At 36.2% G+C, this 22001-nt stretch overlaps 1 protein-coding gene across 4 annotated transcripts in view; it reads right to left on the bottom strand.

Moving 5' to 3' along the window:
- Positions 1 to 22001, bottom strand: part of LOC306874149 (adhesion G protein-coupled receptor L3-like) — a 70421-nt gene that overhangs the window by 5919 nt on the left and 42501 nt on the right. For 3 of the 4 annotated variants that reach the window (XM_079423963.1, XM_079423961.1, XM_079423962.1), the window contains 10 exons: positions 16573 to 16695; positions 16281 to 16486; positions 16008 to 16184; positions 12613 to 12822; positions 11987 to 12207; positions 8496 to 8562; positions 7371 to 7462; positions 3837 to 4005; positions 984 to 1112; positions 365 to 461 (listed from right to left, as the gene is read on the bottom strand). In XM_079423963.1, coding sequence (XP_079280089.1) covers positions 365 to 461; positions 984 to 1112; positions 3837 to 4005; positions 7371 to 7462; positions 8496 to 8562; positions 11987 to 12207; positions 12613 to 12822; positions 16008 to 16184; positions 16281 to 16486; positions 16573 to 16695 — 1491 coding nt within the window. The remainder of the gene's footprint in view (positions 1 to 364; positions 462 to 983; positions 1113 to 3836; positions 4006 to 7370; positions 7463 to 8495; positions 8563 to 11986; positions 12208 to 12612; positions 12823 to 16007; positions 16185 to 16280; positions 16487 to 16572; positions 16696 to 22001) is intronic. The other variant, XM_079423960.1, reaches the window with a different exon arrangement.

Here is a 22001-nt window from a genome sequence, read left to right as displayed (position 1 = left end):
AAAATAAATTATGAAGGCCAGTAAAAAACCTTCACATATAAAAAAAAAACTGCTGTTTAAACTTTTTTGAAGTGTTAAAATGCTAAAATATTATCCAAGCAACAAGTAAGTGCCCATAGTTTAAGAAACATAATATCTGTTTTTAGGGTGTATTATTTTTCTGTGTATGGTTAATCTCATTGGTCAGAATTAACCTATAAGAGTCAAACGACCACTGGTTTCTGTTCCACTTTTCAGATACAAACAACCTGTTTTCATTGTGTGTGTGTGTACAGTTTCTGTCAATATATACGTGTATGAATACTGTGTACATGTGTACACATGGTTTCCATGTTTGTGTTTGTGTGCGTGTGTTTGGCTTTACCTCTGTTGAGAGTCGCTGAGCTGTTCATATCAGCGGTGATGAAAGATGACTCTGACTGCTTCCTGACAGTGTCATTCCACATCCTACGAATACGACTCTGACAACAGAGAAAGAGAGGGGGTCGATGTTCAGTTTCTAACCGAAAGGAAAGCAGCATTCAAAGAAAGCAAACAAAGAAATTGTATTATGCGTCAATGGTAGTGTAATACAGATAACTTATTTTATATCTAGTATCTAGTGTCTTATATCACACATAATACAGCCATTCGATCAGTGAGGTTGCTTTTATTTTCCTTTTTTGTCTACAGTTATCGGCACTGTACTATGGCTAATGGCTAATTGGAATACAGCATTGAAAACCTTTCTGATTATAGTCACGAATTCACGAGGTTAGCAGAATGCTGAGTGCACCATTTAAAATAAGGCTGAATGGGAAATTGGGTCATGTGGGACTGTATTCATCCATGAATAAGAAAACGCCAGAGCTAAAGTGCTTTCTGTGCATAGAAATAACAAGCTGATGACTGCATTGACCATTGACAGCTTCACCAGTCACTGGCCTAGAAAAATCACTTGAGATGGTTTTGGAGGATCCCCTGCAGGTGTGTGTGTGTGTTACCTGTGAGTTGGTGGAATAACGTCCAGGTGTGCGGGCTGTACTGGTCTTTGTTGAAGTGGAGATGGTTGACTCCACACTCTTCCCGCTGCAGCAGTGTGTGCGGAGACATCGGCCATATTCCTTTCGCACCTGCAAAGTCACACACACACACACACACACACACATATTGGTAAACGAAGGTTGCTGGGGTTTATTTTATTTTTTTGGGGGGGGGGGGGGGGGGGGGGGGGGGGGTAGTTTCCAGCATTTTCTGCATATTTGAACCCTTTCCAACAGTGACTGAATGTGCAGGAGCTGGAGTTTTTTTTCTGAAGAACAGCAGAGAGTTGACCAACTGCTCAGGACCAACGAGGGACTCATGAACAACTATCCCATAACAGAAAGACAGTTGTGGATCATCCAGGAAACGACACACAGTGTAAAGATTCAAGGGTATGTAAACTTTTGAATGGGGTAATTTTTTATAAATTCAATTATTTTGTCTTGTGGAGAATATATAAACATCTGTTATGTGAAATAGCCTATTCAGGACAGTATAAACAGTATTAAACAAACAATAAAGAGACATAAACTGAACAAATTAAATCTATTAAATTTATTTAAAAGTACATATGCAATTCATTCATATAATGACACCTCTTCTATGGTAAGCATGTTTTTATTTCTGAAATCAAATTCCTTTTAATATTTTTTGTGTTTAGTTCAGGTTGTAAAATGCATTGTGGTATGACTTGCCAAAACCTAATGATATTTATGAAATGATAATTAATGATATATGTATCTTATAATTATTGGAAAACAGTTCACTACTAAAACCAATGATTAAGATGTGCACACTAACCTGTTTTAAAGCTTTAAGGAAAAGTTATTTTCTACTTGATAGTAACATTAAGCCTTCATTTAGGAGATTTCAAGTATTGAAGTATGTGATTAATTGTGATTTGATTAATTAGTCAGCATTTTTTGTAATTAGATTAAATTTTTTAATCGATTGGCCATTCCTTGTATCCTAGTGATAAAGAGTTTACTGGGTTCATCTTAGTTCCTGCAGGTTACAGTGTGTCTGTGCAAGCACATCTGTGTTTAATGTGTGTGTGTGTGTGTGTGTGCACTTGTGAACGGCAAAGTGAACTTTCGTGTGCATGGCAGGAACCCTCATATAATTTACATGACTTCAATAGTTAGCATGCTGGACGGCCTTCCTTACACTGTAATCTTAATCAGGAAAAACACATACATTCAACATCACGACCTTTACCTCAATTCTCAAAACTTGTATTGCTCCATCGAAAAATCTAGACATAATAACAATAATGACCAATATCTGTACAAAATTCCCCATTGTATCAGCAATAATATAGCTATAATTGCTTTTTAATGTTGTTAACATGGACGCTATGTTATTGTTTGTGCAGCTGTTGAAAGAAAACTCTCAAAGATCGGCCAAATAAAATCCAATGCTTTCATTTCTCCATCTCTATGGATGACTGCACACCCAACTCCTCAAAGACCTCAACAAAACAGGACTTACAGCTTTTGATTTAAATCACTGCTGTCTTCACAAAACCCAAATAAGCCTAGATCAGTCCCTCGACTTGTAAAAACAGCTTCTTGTGGGTCTTTGAGAGAATATATATATTTTGTGTTCAGATCCATTAGGTAGATGGGTAGATTAGCCCAAAATGTCTGAAATCATCCACTTAATGGCTTAGAAGTTGCCTGCACGCACATCTATTTCATGTGAAAGGTTGGATAGGGGAATACATAAATTCCACAACAGTCCGTCAATACATAGAAATATTCACACATACACATATTATTTTTCTTGAATCAATATCTGTTTCCCTCTACAGATAAAATGCACCAGTGTAATGTGGATATGAGCATTTTCATGCTAAATGACTCTGGAAGCAATCCACCGGTCGGCCATCAGATAATTAAAAGGTTTAAAATCTATCATGAGCTAAATAAATCTGATGAGCTGAGGGTCTCTAATTGAGCATGCAAGTGACAGAAGGGTTGATTAATGAGATAATTACTAATGAGAGGCCAGTAAACCCTTAGTAAAATGCCCAGGAAAGAGGTCAATTGAGCCTCAGTATGCGTATGTGCACGTGATTGCAATACTGCAGATGTTTGCATAACATACATGGATGATTCTTCAAATAAGGGGAATTTTTTCTGTCAGCTAGGATGATTTATCTTGGATAACAATCATTCTAGCTTTAGGGGATAAATTCAAATGTATTTGATTTTCAGCATGGCTCTAATTTTACCAGATTTTTAAGATTAAATAAAAAAAATATATATATTTATTCTGTTTATAAAGAAAAACAAGAAATTCTACTTGCACTTTTCAATAAGCACTTTTTATACAGTATATACTACTGTTCAAATGCAAAGCTGAATTTTCAGCAGCACATTATTCCATTCTTCAGTGTCACATGATCCTTTAGAAATCATACTAATATGCTGATTAGGTTCGTTTTTTTCAGGATACTTTATGTAAAATCATATTTAATATTCTTTTTACACCCTGATCTGAGAGTAGCTTCAGTAGGTGCCATTTCCAACCTAGTTAGTTTTTGAGAATTAAGAAACAATCGTTTTAGTTTCAACTCATTCACTGCAAGCAAACTTGTTTTTCTCTAAAAACTGAAAAATGTAATTAGCATCACACAGAATATAAAAAACCCACTCGATCAATCCAAGCTTGACCAAGGCCATGATCTAATGTGATAAATGCATATGAAACAGCTAGAAAAAAAGTTTCACTTTTCAAACTCTCAAGTAGTCAAAAGTGCCACTAATTGAAGAATCACCCTTTTGTGAATTTGCGTTTGTGTGTGTCACCTTCTTTTGCAGGATGCAGTGAAATATGAAGATGAACATTCCCTGCAGCGAGTTAAAGATGGTGAAGAGGTAGGCCATGATGACTGTACTCTCATTGATATACATCAGCCCAAATGCCCAGGTCAACCCCAGCAGACACAGCAGAGCTATGGCACCTATAACCCAGGACCTAAGAGAGAGAAAGAGAGAGATAAAGATAAGTTAAACAGATCAAGAGCATAACTCTCACTCACACACACTCGACACATGTATGACCTCAGCTAGTTTATATTATCTAAGTATAATAAAATGTTATGCTATTTTATTGGACTGTATCTGTTCCCTCAGTTTGACAATAGTTGGATCAGATTATAAACTGTCTCAGAGAAAGGCTTTATTCTACAGCAGTCAAATGTCAAGCTGGCTCCAGCCATAATGTCTACTAGTCTGTACTTAGCACTGAGCCTCACACTCATTTAGTGATGTCATTTAGTCTTTGGGGTCATTCACACACACACACACACACACACACACACTTAGACTCACACATAATAAGCTTGTAACCCATTTATACTGTGAACTGCGCTAATGTGACAGGCTAATGTTTGGCACTGAAACAAGATCATTAGAAAGTATGAGACAGAGAAAGAGAGAGACAGACGTACAGACAGACAGGGAGGAACTTTTGAGACGATATGCAGAGAAACAGTAAATATGAATTATTGTTTCCATCAGAGACAATAATAATAAATAAAAAATGGTGGATCAAGATGGAAAGACTGACAGACAGACAGAAATATTGATTTTGAACCAACTCGGGACGGATGCAGAAAGAAAACACGCACTCATGAAGAATTATAATTACGTTGTTCATTTCAAAGAGCCACATTGGAGAATTGATGAATCACTTAAATCATTTTAACATTCAGAGAATCAATCAAACAGTGGAGGTACTACACAGCTAAACACCAATCAGAATGCGTGATTCACAGAACTGGCACTCTGATTGGCCGCCGACCCTTACCAGTGACTATCCATAACAAGCCATGCCTCAACAGAATGCTGAAATGTAAAACAGAAAAAAAGGATGGAAAAGGAAACAACAAAGAAAAAAAGAGAGATGAGGCTGATGAATGATTCATAAACATCATAAATAAAACAAAACAAACTCAAGAGATGGAAAACACAAACAAATAAAATGAAAACTTCTACTTATGATGATGATGAGGATGGAGAAATATGGTTGAATTTTCTCAGTTGACACAAATGTACATATTGGGGGATTGAATGTGATGGTATAAGCAACAGCCAGACTGCCAGTACATTTAGGAGCCCTTGCACCTTATGAAAAAGTGAGAGCTGCGATGGTGGGTGGGGTTAAGCTCTCAGTAGCCAATAGCCTCGCAGGAGCCCAGAAAATCTATTCTATGCACGGTAGCTTCAGAACTTTGGATGGAATTTTGTGCTGAGGGTACATTTTTGACTGGGCCAGACTTTACAACTTAACTTTTACTTTATTAAATCGGCCATCTTGTATCCTGTGCTAGCAGAGGCATTTCTCTCAGCTCATTAAAAAGTATTTTTTTCTGTTACTGATTTGGTAACAAAGAGACTAATAGTACTAAGGTTAGGGTTAGATAATGGCAATTGGGCTATAGTATGTACTGTATACTGAGAAGAAAAGCTCTTCTGTTAGGTATATGAGAGTGCACAGTTGCCATAGACACCAAAAGCTGAGTTTATCCCACTGTGTGGAAATAATATACAAATATATATAAAGAGAGAGACACACACACACACTTTGAGGTCAGTAAGATTTTTGTTATTATCTGAAAGAAATGTGTACTTTTATCCAGCAAGGACAAATTAAATTGCTCAAAAGTGACAGTAAGGACATTTACACTGTTACAAAATATTTCTATTTCAAATAAATTTAGTTCTTATTATTATTAACTTTTTTTTATTCATCAAAATCCTGAAAAAAATGCATCACAGAAATGCACCACAAAACTGTTATTTTAAATTGTAATAACTTTTCACAATATTATGGTTTTCACCGTTTTTGATCAAAAATAAGCAGCCTTGGTGAGCCTTCTTTCTTTCTTCATGAAGCTTCTCTTTCTTTTAAAAACAATTAAAAAATCTTACTGACCTCAAACTTTTGAATGGTGGTGTGTATGTATCTCTCTTTATATATAGTTGTATATTATTTCCACACAGTGGAAACTCTCAAATACCTAACAGAAGAGCTTTTCTTCTCAGTATACAGTACATATATAGCCCTATTGCCATTATCTAACCCTAACTTTAGTACTATGTAGTTACACATTAAAATGTAATTGTTATTAGAGGTGTTTAAATGACATTGGCACAGAACAGGTTTTTATCATTTAATGTACTGACATTTGTACATTTGTAAGTGTAAAAGATCAAAATACTTTTGGTGGTACTATAGCTGTTTATAATAAAGTTTTGCAAACTTGTAAATGCGGTGAACTTTTAACTGTTAACTGTAGAAGTTAATATTTAGTAACTTTGTTCTCCCATAAAAAAAGTTCCAAAGAATCTGAAACATGGCTGTGCATACTCCGTTTGTTTCTGTTCACTAAAACTAAAATAAAATTAAAAAAAAAACTAAAATCAAAACTAACAAATAAACATAAAAGCCAATTCAAAATAAATAGTTAAATAAACTCAGTACCATAATAGTTTATGAATAATACTAAAATATAACACTCGAACATTCTTGAATTAATCAGTGCTTTTTACCAGTTTGGTTGAGTAAATGATTCAATGACTCAAAATGAATCAGTGTTTTGAACCATTAAAATAATGCAATGATGGAACCTGAAAATCCCTAAAACTAATGTATAAATTGACAGTTTGGAAAGCCCCACTGCTGTTGTACTACATATCAGTGTTTCTGGAATGCCACTTGTCCAATCAAATAAGAGTACTGTAACAGTTGTATAACATGAATATTTGTGCAGAACTACAGCAGAATTTCCGCATTTGGGTCACAGTTTTAAACAGTGACTCCTCTGCCTGTGTTCTGAACATCAAAAAGAATAATTAATTACTGAAATATGCTAACTAACCTAGATTCAGTATGTACTGTCTGCCAGTGGGCTGTAGTGTATAGATGAGACATGCTACATACTGTGCATTACACACTTTCTGATCCCCCACATTACTGGCTGTGTATCAGCACACCCTGATATGCCAGCCCCACGTGTCCTAGCTCTTAAAGATGATGCTGACTTAATTTGAATAAATAGCGCAGGGAATGTGGTTTATGTGAAGTTTTTTTTTTAAATCATTACTGATTTGGTCCCATGAGAACTTAAACATCAAGGAGAAAATGACAGATAAAAGACACTTTAAACTTAATCTAACTTTAGACAGGCAGTAGGACATTCTTCTCATTTAAACACCTCTAAGGAACAGTGCAGAATTAAAGGTCAATTGCGGTTTAGTGAAAATAAAGACCGTCGCAGTGCGAGCAAGAAAAGCAATAAAATACACACACATTGAAACACAGAATAAATGCCTTACTTGATGTTGTCCAGGCAACCGGAGTCAGGCTTGAGAATCGCTGTGTGATGAAACATCTTATATAGTGCAATGCCCAGGAAAATAACATTTAGCTGCAACACAAAACCATAAATGCATGATACAAATGCAGTAACTAGTTAAAACTATAAAAGAGGACCTTGCCATTTATTTGTAATTCATGAAATCCTTACTGAGCATATTCTCATTTGTATATCAGGAATGTATCTTTGGAATGAACAGGAACTAGTGATGCACCAAACTGAACATTCTTGACCAAAACTGAAAATTATGGAGCCAATGAATCTGAAAATGCTCATTTTAATATATCACAGTTTGTATAATGCACGTACAGTACTGTACAAAAGTGCATGTGTACAACCTGTTCGCAAACAGAAAACTCATTGCATTAAAAAAACAATAAGCAAGGGGAAATCTATCTATCTATCTATCTATCTATCTATCTATCTATCTATCTATCTATCTATCTATCTATCTATCTATCTTTTGGTTTTAATGATTTTTTTCATTATTATTATAATGGTATAATTGTGTTTGGATTATGTCACACATTGTGTGTACACAATTAGAAAAAGACAAATGTAAACTGCATAAATGTTTAAAAATGTGTCCATGTGCATCTCTTTTCATGTCAGAGTGGCTTCTCACCCCCCTCTCTCTCTCTCTGCCACTTTGCTTCCTGTCACTTCTACACTGTCTATGAAGTCAATAAACACAAAAACTAAATCTTAAAAAAAAAAAAAATGGTTGTCTGACTTGTTCTTAAAGCAGTGTTTCGGCTGAGATTTCAGCCTATTTTCTCACAAAATTTCAGAACATCCCAAATGAGAATACTGCTAAAAATTCAGAAATATATACAATAAACAATCAAGATAAAGCAAATCCAACTTCCACACACACATGCTCTCTCTTTCTCTATATATAGTAATGGGGCTGCTCAGCTTGTCTGGTGTGACTTTCCCGTAATTGGGAAAATGCCCTCGACAGACCATTATCTGAACCCCCCCCCCCCGTGTGGGTGTGTGGGTGTGTGTGAGCCAGTGTGGAATTGACTTTGCTCTATCATTCTTTAAACCCCCAGTGTGTGTTTGTGTGTGTTAAACTCACCATGATGATGAGAGTAGCAGGCCCAATGAAACTCCAGATAAAGTAAGTATCCAACCTTAGCCAGCACCTACACAGAAAAAGAGAGCAAAAGAGAGATTTTCAAATGAAACTGATCTTCAACCCTCTCCAATAAAGATCAAATCACGTTCAAGTTCCATGAAGGAATGTTCACGTTATGTTCTGGTGTTTGGTTGATCATTGCATTCAGAAAGGGCTCATTGGCCAAGGAACATTTGGAACCTCAAGGGGTGACTGACAACCGAATTATTAACCAATCTGAATTATTAAAATCTTCATCTCTGCAATACTGAAATCACCTCTACAGCCCAGCAGGAGTGGAAGCATCACTGTTAGAGTGTGTTTATATGTGTGTGTGTGTGTGTGTTCCAGGCCACCAACACAGTCAGACATGCTCCCTCTTTAAAGAACAGATACCATATGCTAGAGAATGCAGAAACCAAATAGGATTATAAATATTTTAGGAATTTCAATCCATGTACGCTGGGATTAGGCCACGCAGACATGCTCTTTGTGCTATATTTTTGCTCTTACCAGCCTGGCACTGATTTCACCAACCATCTGCCATGACAACACCTTAATTTATGCTCCTCTCTACCATGGTCTTTATATGGAGGCATAGAAAAAATTTGAAAGTGTGGGGGACACATTAAAACATGAAAAGCACTGATTATCTGCCAAAACGTGGGGGGACGAATGTTCTAAAAGTGGCACGGCCACATTTTCCCTGCATAAGGATCCCTACGCCCTTGTTTAGATCTCCACTGTTGGCTCATGTTAACAGGATATGCAGTAAAATAGTATTCTTCTCCTTCCCTCCCTCCCTTCGATTCATTTCTAGTTTTTAAATGAGTGTGACCTAATTCTGTGGTCTGGTGAGACTTTGTGCTTGAGTGACCACCACTTATTCATATGCCACATTCAGCATCTCATCTTTAAATGATGATTTTTGCTGAAATATTTATCTGAGTGAACATCCCTTACGGCTGTGTCTGGCCACTAACTGCAGTGATGCCAGCTGAACAGTTTTCTTTATGAATATGAATTAGGGCAATTTCACCAGTTTACCATTTCAGAACTCGTGAACGCACAGACGACTTTCAGTACAACCTGATCTGATGCGCTTGGCACTTGCAAAACAATTTGCTGGAGTAGACAGCATTAGAGGGATTTCTGATTTCCTCCACTCACTGATCACAAGCCAAGTCATTTTGTGGCTTATTGCTATCAAAGAGAGAAGCATGATTTTAGATGCCATGTCTTTAATTTTATTCATATTTGGTGTACTTACTGTACTGTTACAGTAAAGTTTGGGGTGGGTAAGATTTTTCTCAATGTTTTTGAAAGTCTCTTGTGCTCACCAAGGCTGCATTTTTTTGATCAAATATACTGTACAGTAAAAAGAGACATATTTTGAAATATTAATACAGTTTAAAATCATTTCTATTTGAATATATATATGTAATTTAGTCCTGTGATGGAAAAGCTGAATTTTCAGCCTCTACTACTCCATTCTTCAGTGTCACATGATCCTTCAGAAATCAATCATTCATGTTGATTTGATGCTAAAGAAATATTTCTCCTTATTATCAATGTTGTGATACATTTTTTTCAGGATTCTTTGATGAATAGACCATTCAAAAGAACAACCTTTTGTAACTTTGTAAATGTTTTTACTTGATCAACTTAATGTGTAATTGCTAAATAAACATATATTTATTTTAACATAAAAAGAAAGAAAGAAAGAAAGAGAGAGAGAGCAAGAGAGAGAGAGAGAGATTAATGTTTTGGACCCACCTGACCATTATTTTAAGGACAAAAACAGCTGAAACATTATTCAGATATTATTATATGATGCATATGGCATGAGGTGTCATCAGGTACATGATGACAGAGTGTTTATGTTTTGGTGAACTATCCCTTTAATGAGTGAATTAATAATTGATTTGAGTCAAGTTATTTGTGCTCATGAAGTCATTTGCCACAAAGCAGTCGTGTTTTTATCCAAAGTGACTTTCAGGGCACTAATTGCATAGCCGTTCCCCTTTGAGCAGTCTGCTGTGATGTGTCTTGCTTAAGGGCACTGTGCTAATAGAGCACGTCTGTGATCTCAGTAACTCTTTTCCAGTGTCACTAAATCCTGGGATTGAACCTACAATCTTCCTTAAACGTTAAGCAACATTGCTCGTAAGAAGGCAACTGGGTCTTTGCAAGCAAAATTGGAAGCCGATGGATGCATTTTGGACATCACACTAGTGATAGACCAATACATTGGCCAGACAGATTAACTGGCTGATACTTTTGTCTGCTTGGCCAATTAAAGTGTTACCTCCCCCTTATGTCAGTTCCCAAATCTACTGAAAGCTCTCGCAATGAATAATAATAAGCAATGCCTTTATTTAACTTCTAGTAGATTTTTATTTTGAAGTTATTTATTTATTTTCGAGATGATTATTTTGTGTAAATATTGTGTGGAATAATTATGTAAAATAAGTGTACTTTTAATTATGTGCGTAAACTGTTTAACTAAAAGGTTTTGAGTCAAAAGTCCAATTGTATAAATGTGTGTTCTCTCAAAAGGTGTCTTTCAAAGCTCTCTTCAATTAGATGTTTTCTGTTTTAAATGAATTTTGCCCTTCAAACTAAAATATTTGTAATAGCTATTGTATAAACAAGTGAACACAATAACACCACACTGTCATACTATCTGGCAACTTCAGACACTCTCAGAAAAAAGGCACAAAACTGTCAATGGGGCAGTACCCTTTCATAAGGTACTAATATGTACTTTTAAAATACTGATGTGTACCTTTAAGGTACTAATATGTACCATTTAAGGATTAAAAAGGTACAAAGAAATAGCTTTTGCACCTTATGGTAACAGCTTTGTAACTTTTTTCATACATATACATCCAGTTTATGTGCTATAACAACGTTTTGCAATTTTTGTTCATTTTAGAAACATTAGTTTATGTTACTGTTAAACTTTTTGCTGTTTCATGAATTATTTTCGCTGAAAAGGCTGTTTAATGGCACATACTGTCCACACATGGTGAATGTTTATTCGGTAACACTTTAGAATAAGGTTCCATTTATTAACATTAGTTAACTACATTAGTTAACATGAACTAAGAATAAACAATACTTCTACAGCACTTATTAATCTTAGTTAATGTTAATTTCAGCATTTACTGATGCCTTATTAAATTCACAAGTTGTGTTTGTTAACATAATGCACTGTGAACTAACATGACTAAACAATGAGCAACTGTATTTTCATTAACAAAGTTTAATAAATAGTGTAATAAATGCATTGTTCATTGTTTGTTCATGTTAGTTAATACATTAACTAATGTTAATAAATGGAACCTTATTCTAAAGTGTTACCGTTTATTCTTTCTTGGGCAATAATGGTGGAAATGTTTTTTTTTTAAAGCGCATTATATTGCCAATTGTATCTGCCATATACATACACTCTTTCGGTTCCATAGCTGCTATAGTCCACGGCAGCAGACACAGCCACTATAACAGCAGGCACTCCGTATCCAGTGAGATAGAAGTACTTGGTGCGCGAGTACTCGCTCTCGAACACTTCCACCAGCATGATGTACAGCTGTACGCCTTCCAGAAACATCCATGTAAACGCAGCCAAGAAGAAGAAATGCAGCAGAGCCGCAAACACCGCACAGACGATCTGCAACAAAGACATACACGCTAAGCACAAAAGGTGCTGAAACTATCTACCAGTATCTGTGTGATCTGTGACTCTCTGCTTTGAGTATTAACCGTCTGTTCTGTTATCACTTCAGAAATTTCCCAACGGATTTCCAGCATTTTATCTTTGACATTTTCCATTTGTCTTTGCTTATATTCTCCTCTCTCACTCTCTTTCTCTCTCTCTGAGGATACAATGAGATTTTTGTTATTAACGAGGGGTCAAAGACCCTCTCCATTTCTGTAATTAACAAGAGTCAGGTACCCAACTTAACGACTTAAGGAATAGTGTGTGTGTTCTGCAATAAATCTAAATCCATCAAGTACATGTGGTGCTTTCCATACGGAGCTGGTGTGTGTGTGTGTGTGTGTGTGTGTGTCGTACGGGTTGGTCTGCACGGTTGATTCCAGTGAGAAAGAGTGTTTCGGCGATAAAGAGGGAGATGCAGAGGTTCTTGTGGATGGTGTTCCTGTCGCTTTGGAGACCGCGGAAGAAACAGAAGGTGAAGATGCAGATGAGCAGACAGACCAGAGACAGCAGGATCCCCACCCACGTTATGACGTCCAACAGCAGCTCATGCACCTGGTCCGCTTTCTGAGAAACAGAGAGAGACGAAGGACAGAAGGATGTTAGTCAAAGTCCATGTCTACTACCTTAGGTGAAGTATAAAATACCAACTTCTCATTTGTCTGTGATGTAAATAGCAGCAGCCTTACAAAGTAATACATACACTACTGCTTGAGTTTGAGGTTGTAAAGATTTTTTAATGTTTTTCTTATTTGTTTTTCATAATGTAAGTCTCTTAGGTTCAACGAGGCTGCATTTATTTGATTAAATATACTGTAAAAACTGTAATACTATGAAATATTATTACAATTTAAAATAACGGTTTTCTATTGCAGTCTTAAGCATCAGATGATCCTTCAGAAATGCTCAAAAACATGTCTTAACACAGTTGAAAAGAGTTGTGCTGCTTAATATTTTTGTGGAAACCAATCATACTTTTTTAGGTTTTCTGATGAATGTTTGAAAGAACAGTTTTTTTAATAGAAATATTTTGTATTAATCTACTTTAACATCAATATAATTAATCCTTACTGAATAAAGGTGCTTCTTTCTTTTAAAAAAATCTTTCTGACCTCAAATCTTTGAATAATTGTGTGCAAATATATAATTGATTATTATTTTAGCTCTTCAAAAGAAAAGAATCACTAGTATCACGTTGCACTGGAGTGTAAATTAATTTTTGTATTTGTATTCAACTAAAAAGCCCATCCCTACTAAGGAAGTTCCTCACTGGTAGAGTTCAGACAGGAAGATGCATTCATGTGCTCTACTGAGGGCCCAGATGAAATTTTCTTTTCTACACTAATTTACAGTAGTGGAGAAATACACTTTGATAAACACGGCTGACAGTAAACTTTTTGGCAGCTGAAATGAATACACATATATAATAATTGTACATATTGTGTAACATTGTGAATGATGAGCATTCCATTTCTGTGGAGCCACAGATTGTGGGCCTGGGTCTGGGTGGGAACAGCCCATTCATTTCAGCAGTAGTGTGAGAAATTTGGAGCACTATGACAAGACTCAGTGTTCAGTGAATGTGTGCAGTCAAGCCTGCACGCACAGAAGTACACACACTAAATGGTTTTATTAATCATTCATACATATACGCAACATCCATTAATGCAGCCTCAAGGGTGTGGGTCCAAACGATGTGCGTGTGTGTGTGTGTGTGTGTGTGTGTGTGTGTGTGTGTGTGTGTGTGTGTGTGAATGTTTAAGGTCAGTCCTCCCCTCTGCACACAACATTTACATTTATGTATATCTTGACCTTTAGCCTTTACGTTTTGTGCATAAATCATTTCAGCCGTCTTCTGTTGACATGCACACACTAGCATTAATGTCATGTTCATGTATGTACAACATATTATTTCACACTATATTTGGGCTTTCCATGTCTATTTTTGTCAATTTATTACTGATTTTAAGTGTGTGTGTGTATGTGTGCACAATGACAGAGAGAGAGTGAGCAATGAGTGTGAGTGTCCTCACTGAGATAACACACATTACACAGTCTTACAGCCCAAGGGAAGAGCCGAATGGCTTCAGGAGACCTGTGAGGTCTCTCTTAGTGGTGGATGACGTAACCTATTGCAGTGCTAGAGAGTGCAGTTCAAATTTTTATACTGGGTCTGGTTGTAAATCTCAGGTTAGCTGTAAAGTATTCCATTCTCAACAGAACTACTAGAAAGTCACAGCATTAAATTGAAAGACCACCATTTCATCATACATGCATAACTTATCAACTTGCTGAGGCCACATTCATTGAATGAATCTCAACATGACATTCACTGCCCATGACCTTAGGGTTCTCAATCATTTCTGAATCCATTTAATTTAAGGTGGTACACCAGCTCAAACTAGGCTGATCAAGATGGACTACAAGATCAACTTCTTCCCTACCAGATGCTAACTTGTTGAGAAATCACTTTACTTGACTGGACCAACTAATAATGACCAACTCTGAACCACTTTAAACTTAGAGAACAAGTTACAAATTTAAGTTAATTTAAGTCACAGTCGCATTACGTTATGATTAATTTTAAACTATAGTTTGTTTTCTATAGTGGGCATTGTTTGTTTTTTTAAAGTTGTAGTTTTTTCTTTGATGAAAATGTCCTTTAAATTTAGTCAGTATCTTACCATGTCATGCTTATTTTTTTAAAGATTTAGTTTTGTCATTTTTGCTTTTTATTATGATGACAGTTACAAGACAGGAAGTGAAATGGCAGAGAGCATGGGACGGGACCAGAAAAGGTCTACGAGCCAGGACTTGAACTTGGGACGCCTGAGGCAAAATGGAATTATATGTCAGCGTGTTCCCCACAAAGCTATCAGTGCCAACTTGCTTATTCATTTTTGTCCATTTTACTGACTGAAATCGCTTGTTCAACAACATTTCAGCTGATGATAATGTGCACAACAGTGTTGTTATTGTTAGCTAAAACTATTTAACTGAAAACTATTAAAACTATTAAAAATGTTTTTACTGAAATAAAGCTCAAATAAAATAAAAATATTAAAACTTAAATTTGAAACACTGGTGTATGGAAATGTGTTAAACTGTAACATTCTGACTAGCAAGTACCCTTTTCTTTTTTTTAAAGGACCTGTTAATATTTTGTGTCATTAATGTAAATTGAAATATAGTGTTTTTTCTTCTTGCCATATTGTAGTCATCTGAATAACAAATGTGACCCTGGACCACAAAACCAGTATTAAGTCACACATGTATATTTGTAGCAATAGCCAATATATTGTATGGGTTAAAATTATAGATTTTTCTTTTATGCCAAAAATCATTAGGATATTAAGTAAAGATCATGTTCCATGAATATATTTTGTAAATTTCCTACCGTAGATATATCAAAACTTAATTTCTGATTAATAATATGCATTGCTAAGGATTTAATTTGGACAACTTTAAAGGCAATTTTCTCAATATTTTTATTTATTTATTTATTTATTTATTTTTGCACCCTCAGATTCCAGATTTTCAAATACTTGTATCTCAGCCAAATATTGTCCTATCCTAACAAACCATACATAAATGGAAAGCAGCTTTCAGATGATCAGATGATGAAATTGACCCTTAAGACTGGTTTTGTGGTCCAGGGTCACAAATCAAGAAATCCTTAGTAGTCTATATAAATTTTCCATTAGTATTTTCATTAATGAGATGAGCATTGATAAAATAAGTGTGAGACATACCTTGACCTCCACGTGGGCCATAAGCACTGCAAAGTTAGTGAGGTGTGTGCAGGAACAGGAGGTGTGAGTGCGGTTGGTGCCTAGTAGTCTGCAGTCCTGAGTGGACCAATATCCCATCATGGTGCGTTTGGAGTAACTCCAAAAAGAGCAGTTCGGATTAAAGTTCTCTTCTGACTGCTGAAATAAGGAGATGCACATCATAAACTCGAATATAGTGACGGAAATACACACAGAAAAGATGCTGAACGATGAAATTGTAAGAGTATATAATACCTGAATGTGTTTGACAGTGAAGACCACAGGTTCAGACAGGTAGACCTTGTTACTGTCTTTATTGATAGCTGCTGTAATAACAGGTGAGTTGACTATCAGGGAATAGTTTGGATAGGCTGCTTCACTGCCCAGACGCACGCTAGCATTCTCCGTGGACAGGTATTGACCGAGGTTCTTATAGAGAACAAGTGCCATGCGGATCTCACCTGAGGAATAGAAAACATGGAAGTGGTCAGTCAGGAAAGTGTCAGGTAGGGAATTAGACAGAGGCAGATGGACAAAGATGAATTACCATTGCGTCCTTGCTGTTTGAGTGTGTTGGCGGAGAGATGAATGGAGTTGCCGGTTAGTCCAGATTGAGGGAAGATTAGATCAGCCAGATTAACATCTGTACTTAGACGTGCCACCTCCAGTTCTGCAAAACATAAACATACTCACAATTAAATGCTGCCCCCTATCAGACTGGAGGAACAGTAAGTTTAACACTTTTCTAGTGGAAAACCGAAACTATGAAGAAAAAAAAAAAATATATATATATATATATATACAGTGTATATGAGACAAGACAAAATACAGAGTATTTTTCCCCTTTTCAAAATCTTGAAAGGTTCACACTGTGGATTAAACTCTGTGTCACCCCTCATTCTAAAATGAATATATTTAAAGTGCACATTGGTAAGAACACTCACATTTGCTTCAAGGTAAATTAATGTTAATAACTTAATGTTAATTCATTTACGTATGGATTCAGGTCACAGTAGAGGTGACAGCTACTTAAAAGCTCACAGTAGCGCAGATGGTGTGTTGCAGAGACATTAGAAGCTGTTCTGTTCACTTACGCTAATGTTATCATTTGTAATCGATTTCAAATTAGGCTTCTCTCTTCTCAGTTGACTGTGATAAGCGTTTGTCTCAATACTGAGTTGCAGGTTTTAATTTAACCGTTTCTTTAAAGAAAGATAAAAGATGATTTGCAATCTCACACTTCATTACAGCTCACGAAGAATAATACAAGAATCTTATACTGAAAAATTCATTTTAATGAGATGTTCTGTAAGGCTAGCAAGGCTAGTCTTTTTAAGGAGTGCAACAATCAGTGCTGATTATGTAAATCAAAGGAAGAATTTATTATTGTTATTTATTTGTTATATTAGTATATTGTATAGTACTGTAGGACATATAGTATAGTTTTATATGTTCCGATTTTATTTATGTCCAGTTTAAGCTTATTTCTAGTTTAAGTAATTTTGTATTTGTCATTTTTAATGTTTTTATTTTTAATATTTCTATTTAGCTTCTTTTTTTTCAATTTTGGTCAGTTTCGTACTTTAAATATATTTAGCTTCTTTTAGTTGGCAAGTCAATAAGTTTTTAAGATTTTTAATAGTGTTAGTTAACAATAAAAACATTGATTGTTACTACCATGGTCTTTCAAGTAAAGTATAAAAATAAATGTAATAAATCCTGAATACAATAATTAACAATTACATAAAGACACATTTTCACATTACATCTAGATTAATATATAAGCAGGGTAAATCAAATCTGTAAATGTGCTCTATACAATCCTTAACGCACCTGTAAAAAAAAAAAAAAAACATTTTGAAGAACAAACTCAAGTACCCCCTCCCCATCAAAACATGCAGACAGCCTTTTTGTAAAAAACATACACATAAAAAAGGAAAAACATGCCTGCATCCACAAATCGAAATTTGTGTAGAAACTCATAAATCTATCAAAGACCATCTATAAATCAGTGTATTGATTGTCCAGTATTCAATTAAGACACTGCGTCACGAACAATGTTCATTTATTGAGTTAAGATGAAAGATACCTTTGGCTGGCCAAATAGCTTTATAAATTCACTTTGAGACATGAAAGTATATGTGTGTGTGTGTGTGTGTGTGTGTGTGTGTGTGTGTGTGTGTGTGTGTGTGTGTGTGTGTGTGTGTGTGTGTGTGTGTGTGTGTGTATGTGCGTATGTGGTATATCACATCAGCATGTGAAGTCTACAGTTCCCTTGGGGGAGCGATGAGTTATACAACAGATGTGTTATGAAGTTATACATCTTTAAATCACATCTGAATCTATGTGTGTATGTGTGTGTGTGAGTGAGCATTATTAAAATAATTTCCCTCATATCTGCAGGTGGTCTCTAGGCCAAGCTACAGGCGGTTTATGTAATTTTCTACCCAGGTTTTGTAATATAAAGTATAAAAATACAGCTCCGTATGTGTCTGTTCGTGCACAAGTGTGCATTTTATGAAACGGATTTCTGTTGCATCTCAAACGGCAAAAAATCCTTGTTAGAGGCAAACTTTAACACCCTTCTGATCTTATTTAATAGATTATACTTTTATGTCATCATTACAGTAATTTATTTACAAACTACATCACACTATACCTCTCTAATAATCAAAATGATCTTTGCAAAGTGAGTTCTAATTATGCAAGTCAGATGGTGCAAATTTCCTAAGTAGTTCTCAGATGAGACGTAACATATTGTATACGCTCATCTACAGATGACTGAATCACTGAGCTTGTGACAGATTTGGAGTGCTTTTACCCTCCTCAGACCTGTCTTAGAGCTGAACGCACCATGGATTACCTGTTAGACACTTTTTTGGTGGTCTGGGAAAAGAATATCCCGAATAAAGGTCATATAAGAAAGCGTATTTTCAGGAAAGAGAGATACTCGTACAGAAAACACAAAGAAAACCTGAAGTAATAAACTCACACCCCCCAGGGTAGAGAAAAAGATCCATAAGGAACAGAGCGGCCCAGTTATATAAACCACTTCAAGCACTGCACAGCAGATATGTTGCCTTCAAAGCAGACACACACACACAGGCTGCAGGGGTGCTCACACTGTGCTAACCTAATTAGCTGAATCTAGTCTTCACAGAAAACTGTGCACTGTAACACACAAGCATAATCTATAAACATGCTTTATTCTAACCAGCAAGTCATTTGGATTGTTCTTCTGGTATTCTGTTTTAAAAAGATTTAGAGAGCATCTTTTGTCACCTAAATATGACAATATCTGCGTTCAGTCTCTAAAAAAAGCAATTTCCTCCATGTTCTCCACTCTTCAGTGTACACATTCATTTAACAAGAACAGCTCGTAGCATAAAGAAAGCCTTAAAAGAGGGAGAGCGAGAGAGAGAATGAGAGGAGGAATAAGTTTCTCATTTGAATAAACGGATAATGTTGGGAGATTTTGTCTGCGAGATTAAGATTAGCTTTCGGCTAAGATTTGAGATTGAAGATCAAAACGAAGAACATAATGATAAAAAACACTATTTTCTTTTTACTCAAAGGCTTATGTATGCAAAAAAGGATTTGTGCTCAGTGCTGAAAAGCATCTAAGAAGTTCTGCATATTAATTTCTTGATTAAGTCTTATGTAAAAACACGTAAAATATGGTTGCCTATAAGCTTAGCCTGTTATTTTAGTATTCTTGATATAATATTATATATTATTGTATTTATTATTATTTTAAATTAGCTTTTTTATTATATTTTCATTTTTTATTTACATTTTGTTACTGGCTTTTGTAATTAGTTTTTTATTTTGTATTTTTTATATTTTGATATAGATTTAATTTATCAGTATTTCAAGTTCCAAGACACATTTCTAATATTTATTTTTTTTGTATTTTTTAGTTTTTTTTGGCTCAGGTGTTTCAAACATCTAGGTGGACATTATTTGGGTAACACTTTACAATAATTAACTAACACTGTAATACATTAACTAACATTAACTAATGGAACCTTATTGCAAAATGTTACAATTATTTGTAAGTAAAGCATATACGTTCACAAAAACACTTAAATTAAACAGAAAAGCAAGCAGGTGCATGATTTGGCATGGCAGCCAATACAAACACTTAATAACCCTTTCCTTACCTAAATCCTGCGTTTGGACCAGGCTCGGTTGCAGAATCACATCACTCTGTGCTTCTGAAATTACTATCTTCATCTATACAGTGTTAGCTATCTCTGTGTCATAAGTGACCGCTTGTCAAGCATGAAAAACACAAGTTTGATTTAAATTCTGAATATATTATCGTAAACAGCATGCAAAGAGCGCTCCCTTTAAATTTATTAAAAACTGTCACTCATTCATCACCATCTCACAAAGTTCCGTTTTTACCAACGAATGTGACCAAACAAACTTTTTTTTAAATGAAGTTTACGACCATGATCAGCACTGGACAAAAAGAGGTGAGTGTGTGCGTGGATTCCAACCTAAACACCTCTGATTGGCCATTGAGTTTTAGAAATCAACAAACATGTCTGTGATTGGCTACGTTGCTCACCTCTGCGAAAATGCATTGTAAAATCAGTTGACGCTTTCCAAAGCAGAACGGCAGATAAACTGTATTGTTTGCCAAATCTATTTCATTATGCTATTATTATGACAAAAACAGATCCTAGACCAGGAGTTATGGGCAGCTTTTCCATCTAAAAGCAATCAGTTAGACTATTTTACACTATGAGTTAACGAGTTATGATTGGACTGTTTTTGAAGCCGCTGCCACCGATCTTGATGAACTCACAGAGACTGTAACATCATATATCAGTTTCTGTGAGGATATATGCATCCCCACCAGGACATTCTTATCATTCAATAATGATAAACCGTGGTTTACTGGGAAACTCAAACAGCTTCGTCAGGCCAAAGAGGACGCTTACAGAAGTGGGGATAAAATCTTGTATAACCAGGCCAGGAACAGACTAACAAAGGAGATCAGAGTGGCTAAAAAGAACTACTCTGAGAAGTTGAAAAAAGAACTTTCAGCCAACGATCCGGCGTCGGTATGGACTGGTCTGAGGAACATCACCATGTACAAGTCACCACCCCCACAGTCTGCAGAGAATCAACAACTGGCTGACGATCTCAATGTGTTTTACTGCAGATTTGAAAAGGCCAGACTGACACCCAGCACCCGCTCTGATCTGCACTTCACACATTCACCTTCCCCCCCTGCAACCCCCCTTACTCCCTCCCCCACCATTCTACCTGCGTTTAAAGTCTGTGTAGAGGATGTGAACCGGGTCTTCAGAAAACAGAAATCTAGGAAAGCTTCAGGACCAGACGGTATTTCACCTGCCTGTCTAAAAGTCTGTGCTGACCAATTGGCCCCCATCTTTACACAAATCTTCAACAGATCTCTGGAGCTGTGTGAAGTTCCCCGCTGCTTCAAACGCTCCACCATCATTCCCGTCCCCAAAAAGCCCAAAATCACTGGACTTAATGACTACAGACCTGTCGCACTCACGTCTGTGGTCATGAAGTCACTTGAGAGACTGGTCCTGGCCTACCTGAAGGACATCACTAGACCCTTGCTGGATCCTCTTCAGTTTGCCTATAGAGCAAACAGGTCTGTGGATGACACTGTCAATATGGGACTGCATTACATCCTGCAACACCTCGACAAACCTGGGAATTATGCAAGGATCTTATTTGTGGACTTCAGCTCGGCCTTCAATACCATCATACCTGACCTTCTCTCAGACAAACTGAGACAGCTCTCTGTGCCCTCCTCCATCTGTCAGTGGATCACCAGCTTCCTGACAGACAGGCAGCAGCTAGTGAGGCTGGGCAAACTCACATCCAGGACTCTCACCATCAGCACTGGCGCCCCTCAGGGTTGCGTTCTCTCCCCACTGCTCTTCTCCCTCTACACGAATGACTGCACATCAAAGGACACCTCTG

Source organism: Barbus barbus, assembly GCF_936440315.1.
Source record: "Barbus barbus genome assembly, chromosome: 8".
Lineage (NCBI taxonomy): Eukaryota > Metazoa > Chordata > Actinopteri > Cypriniformes > Cyprinidae > Barbus > Barbus barbus.
This window is presented reverse-complemented; position numbering and strand designations above follow the sequence as displayed.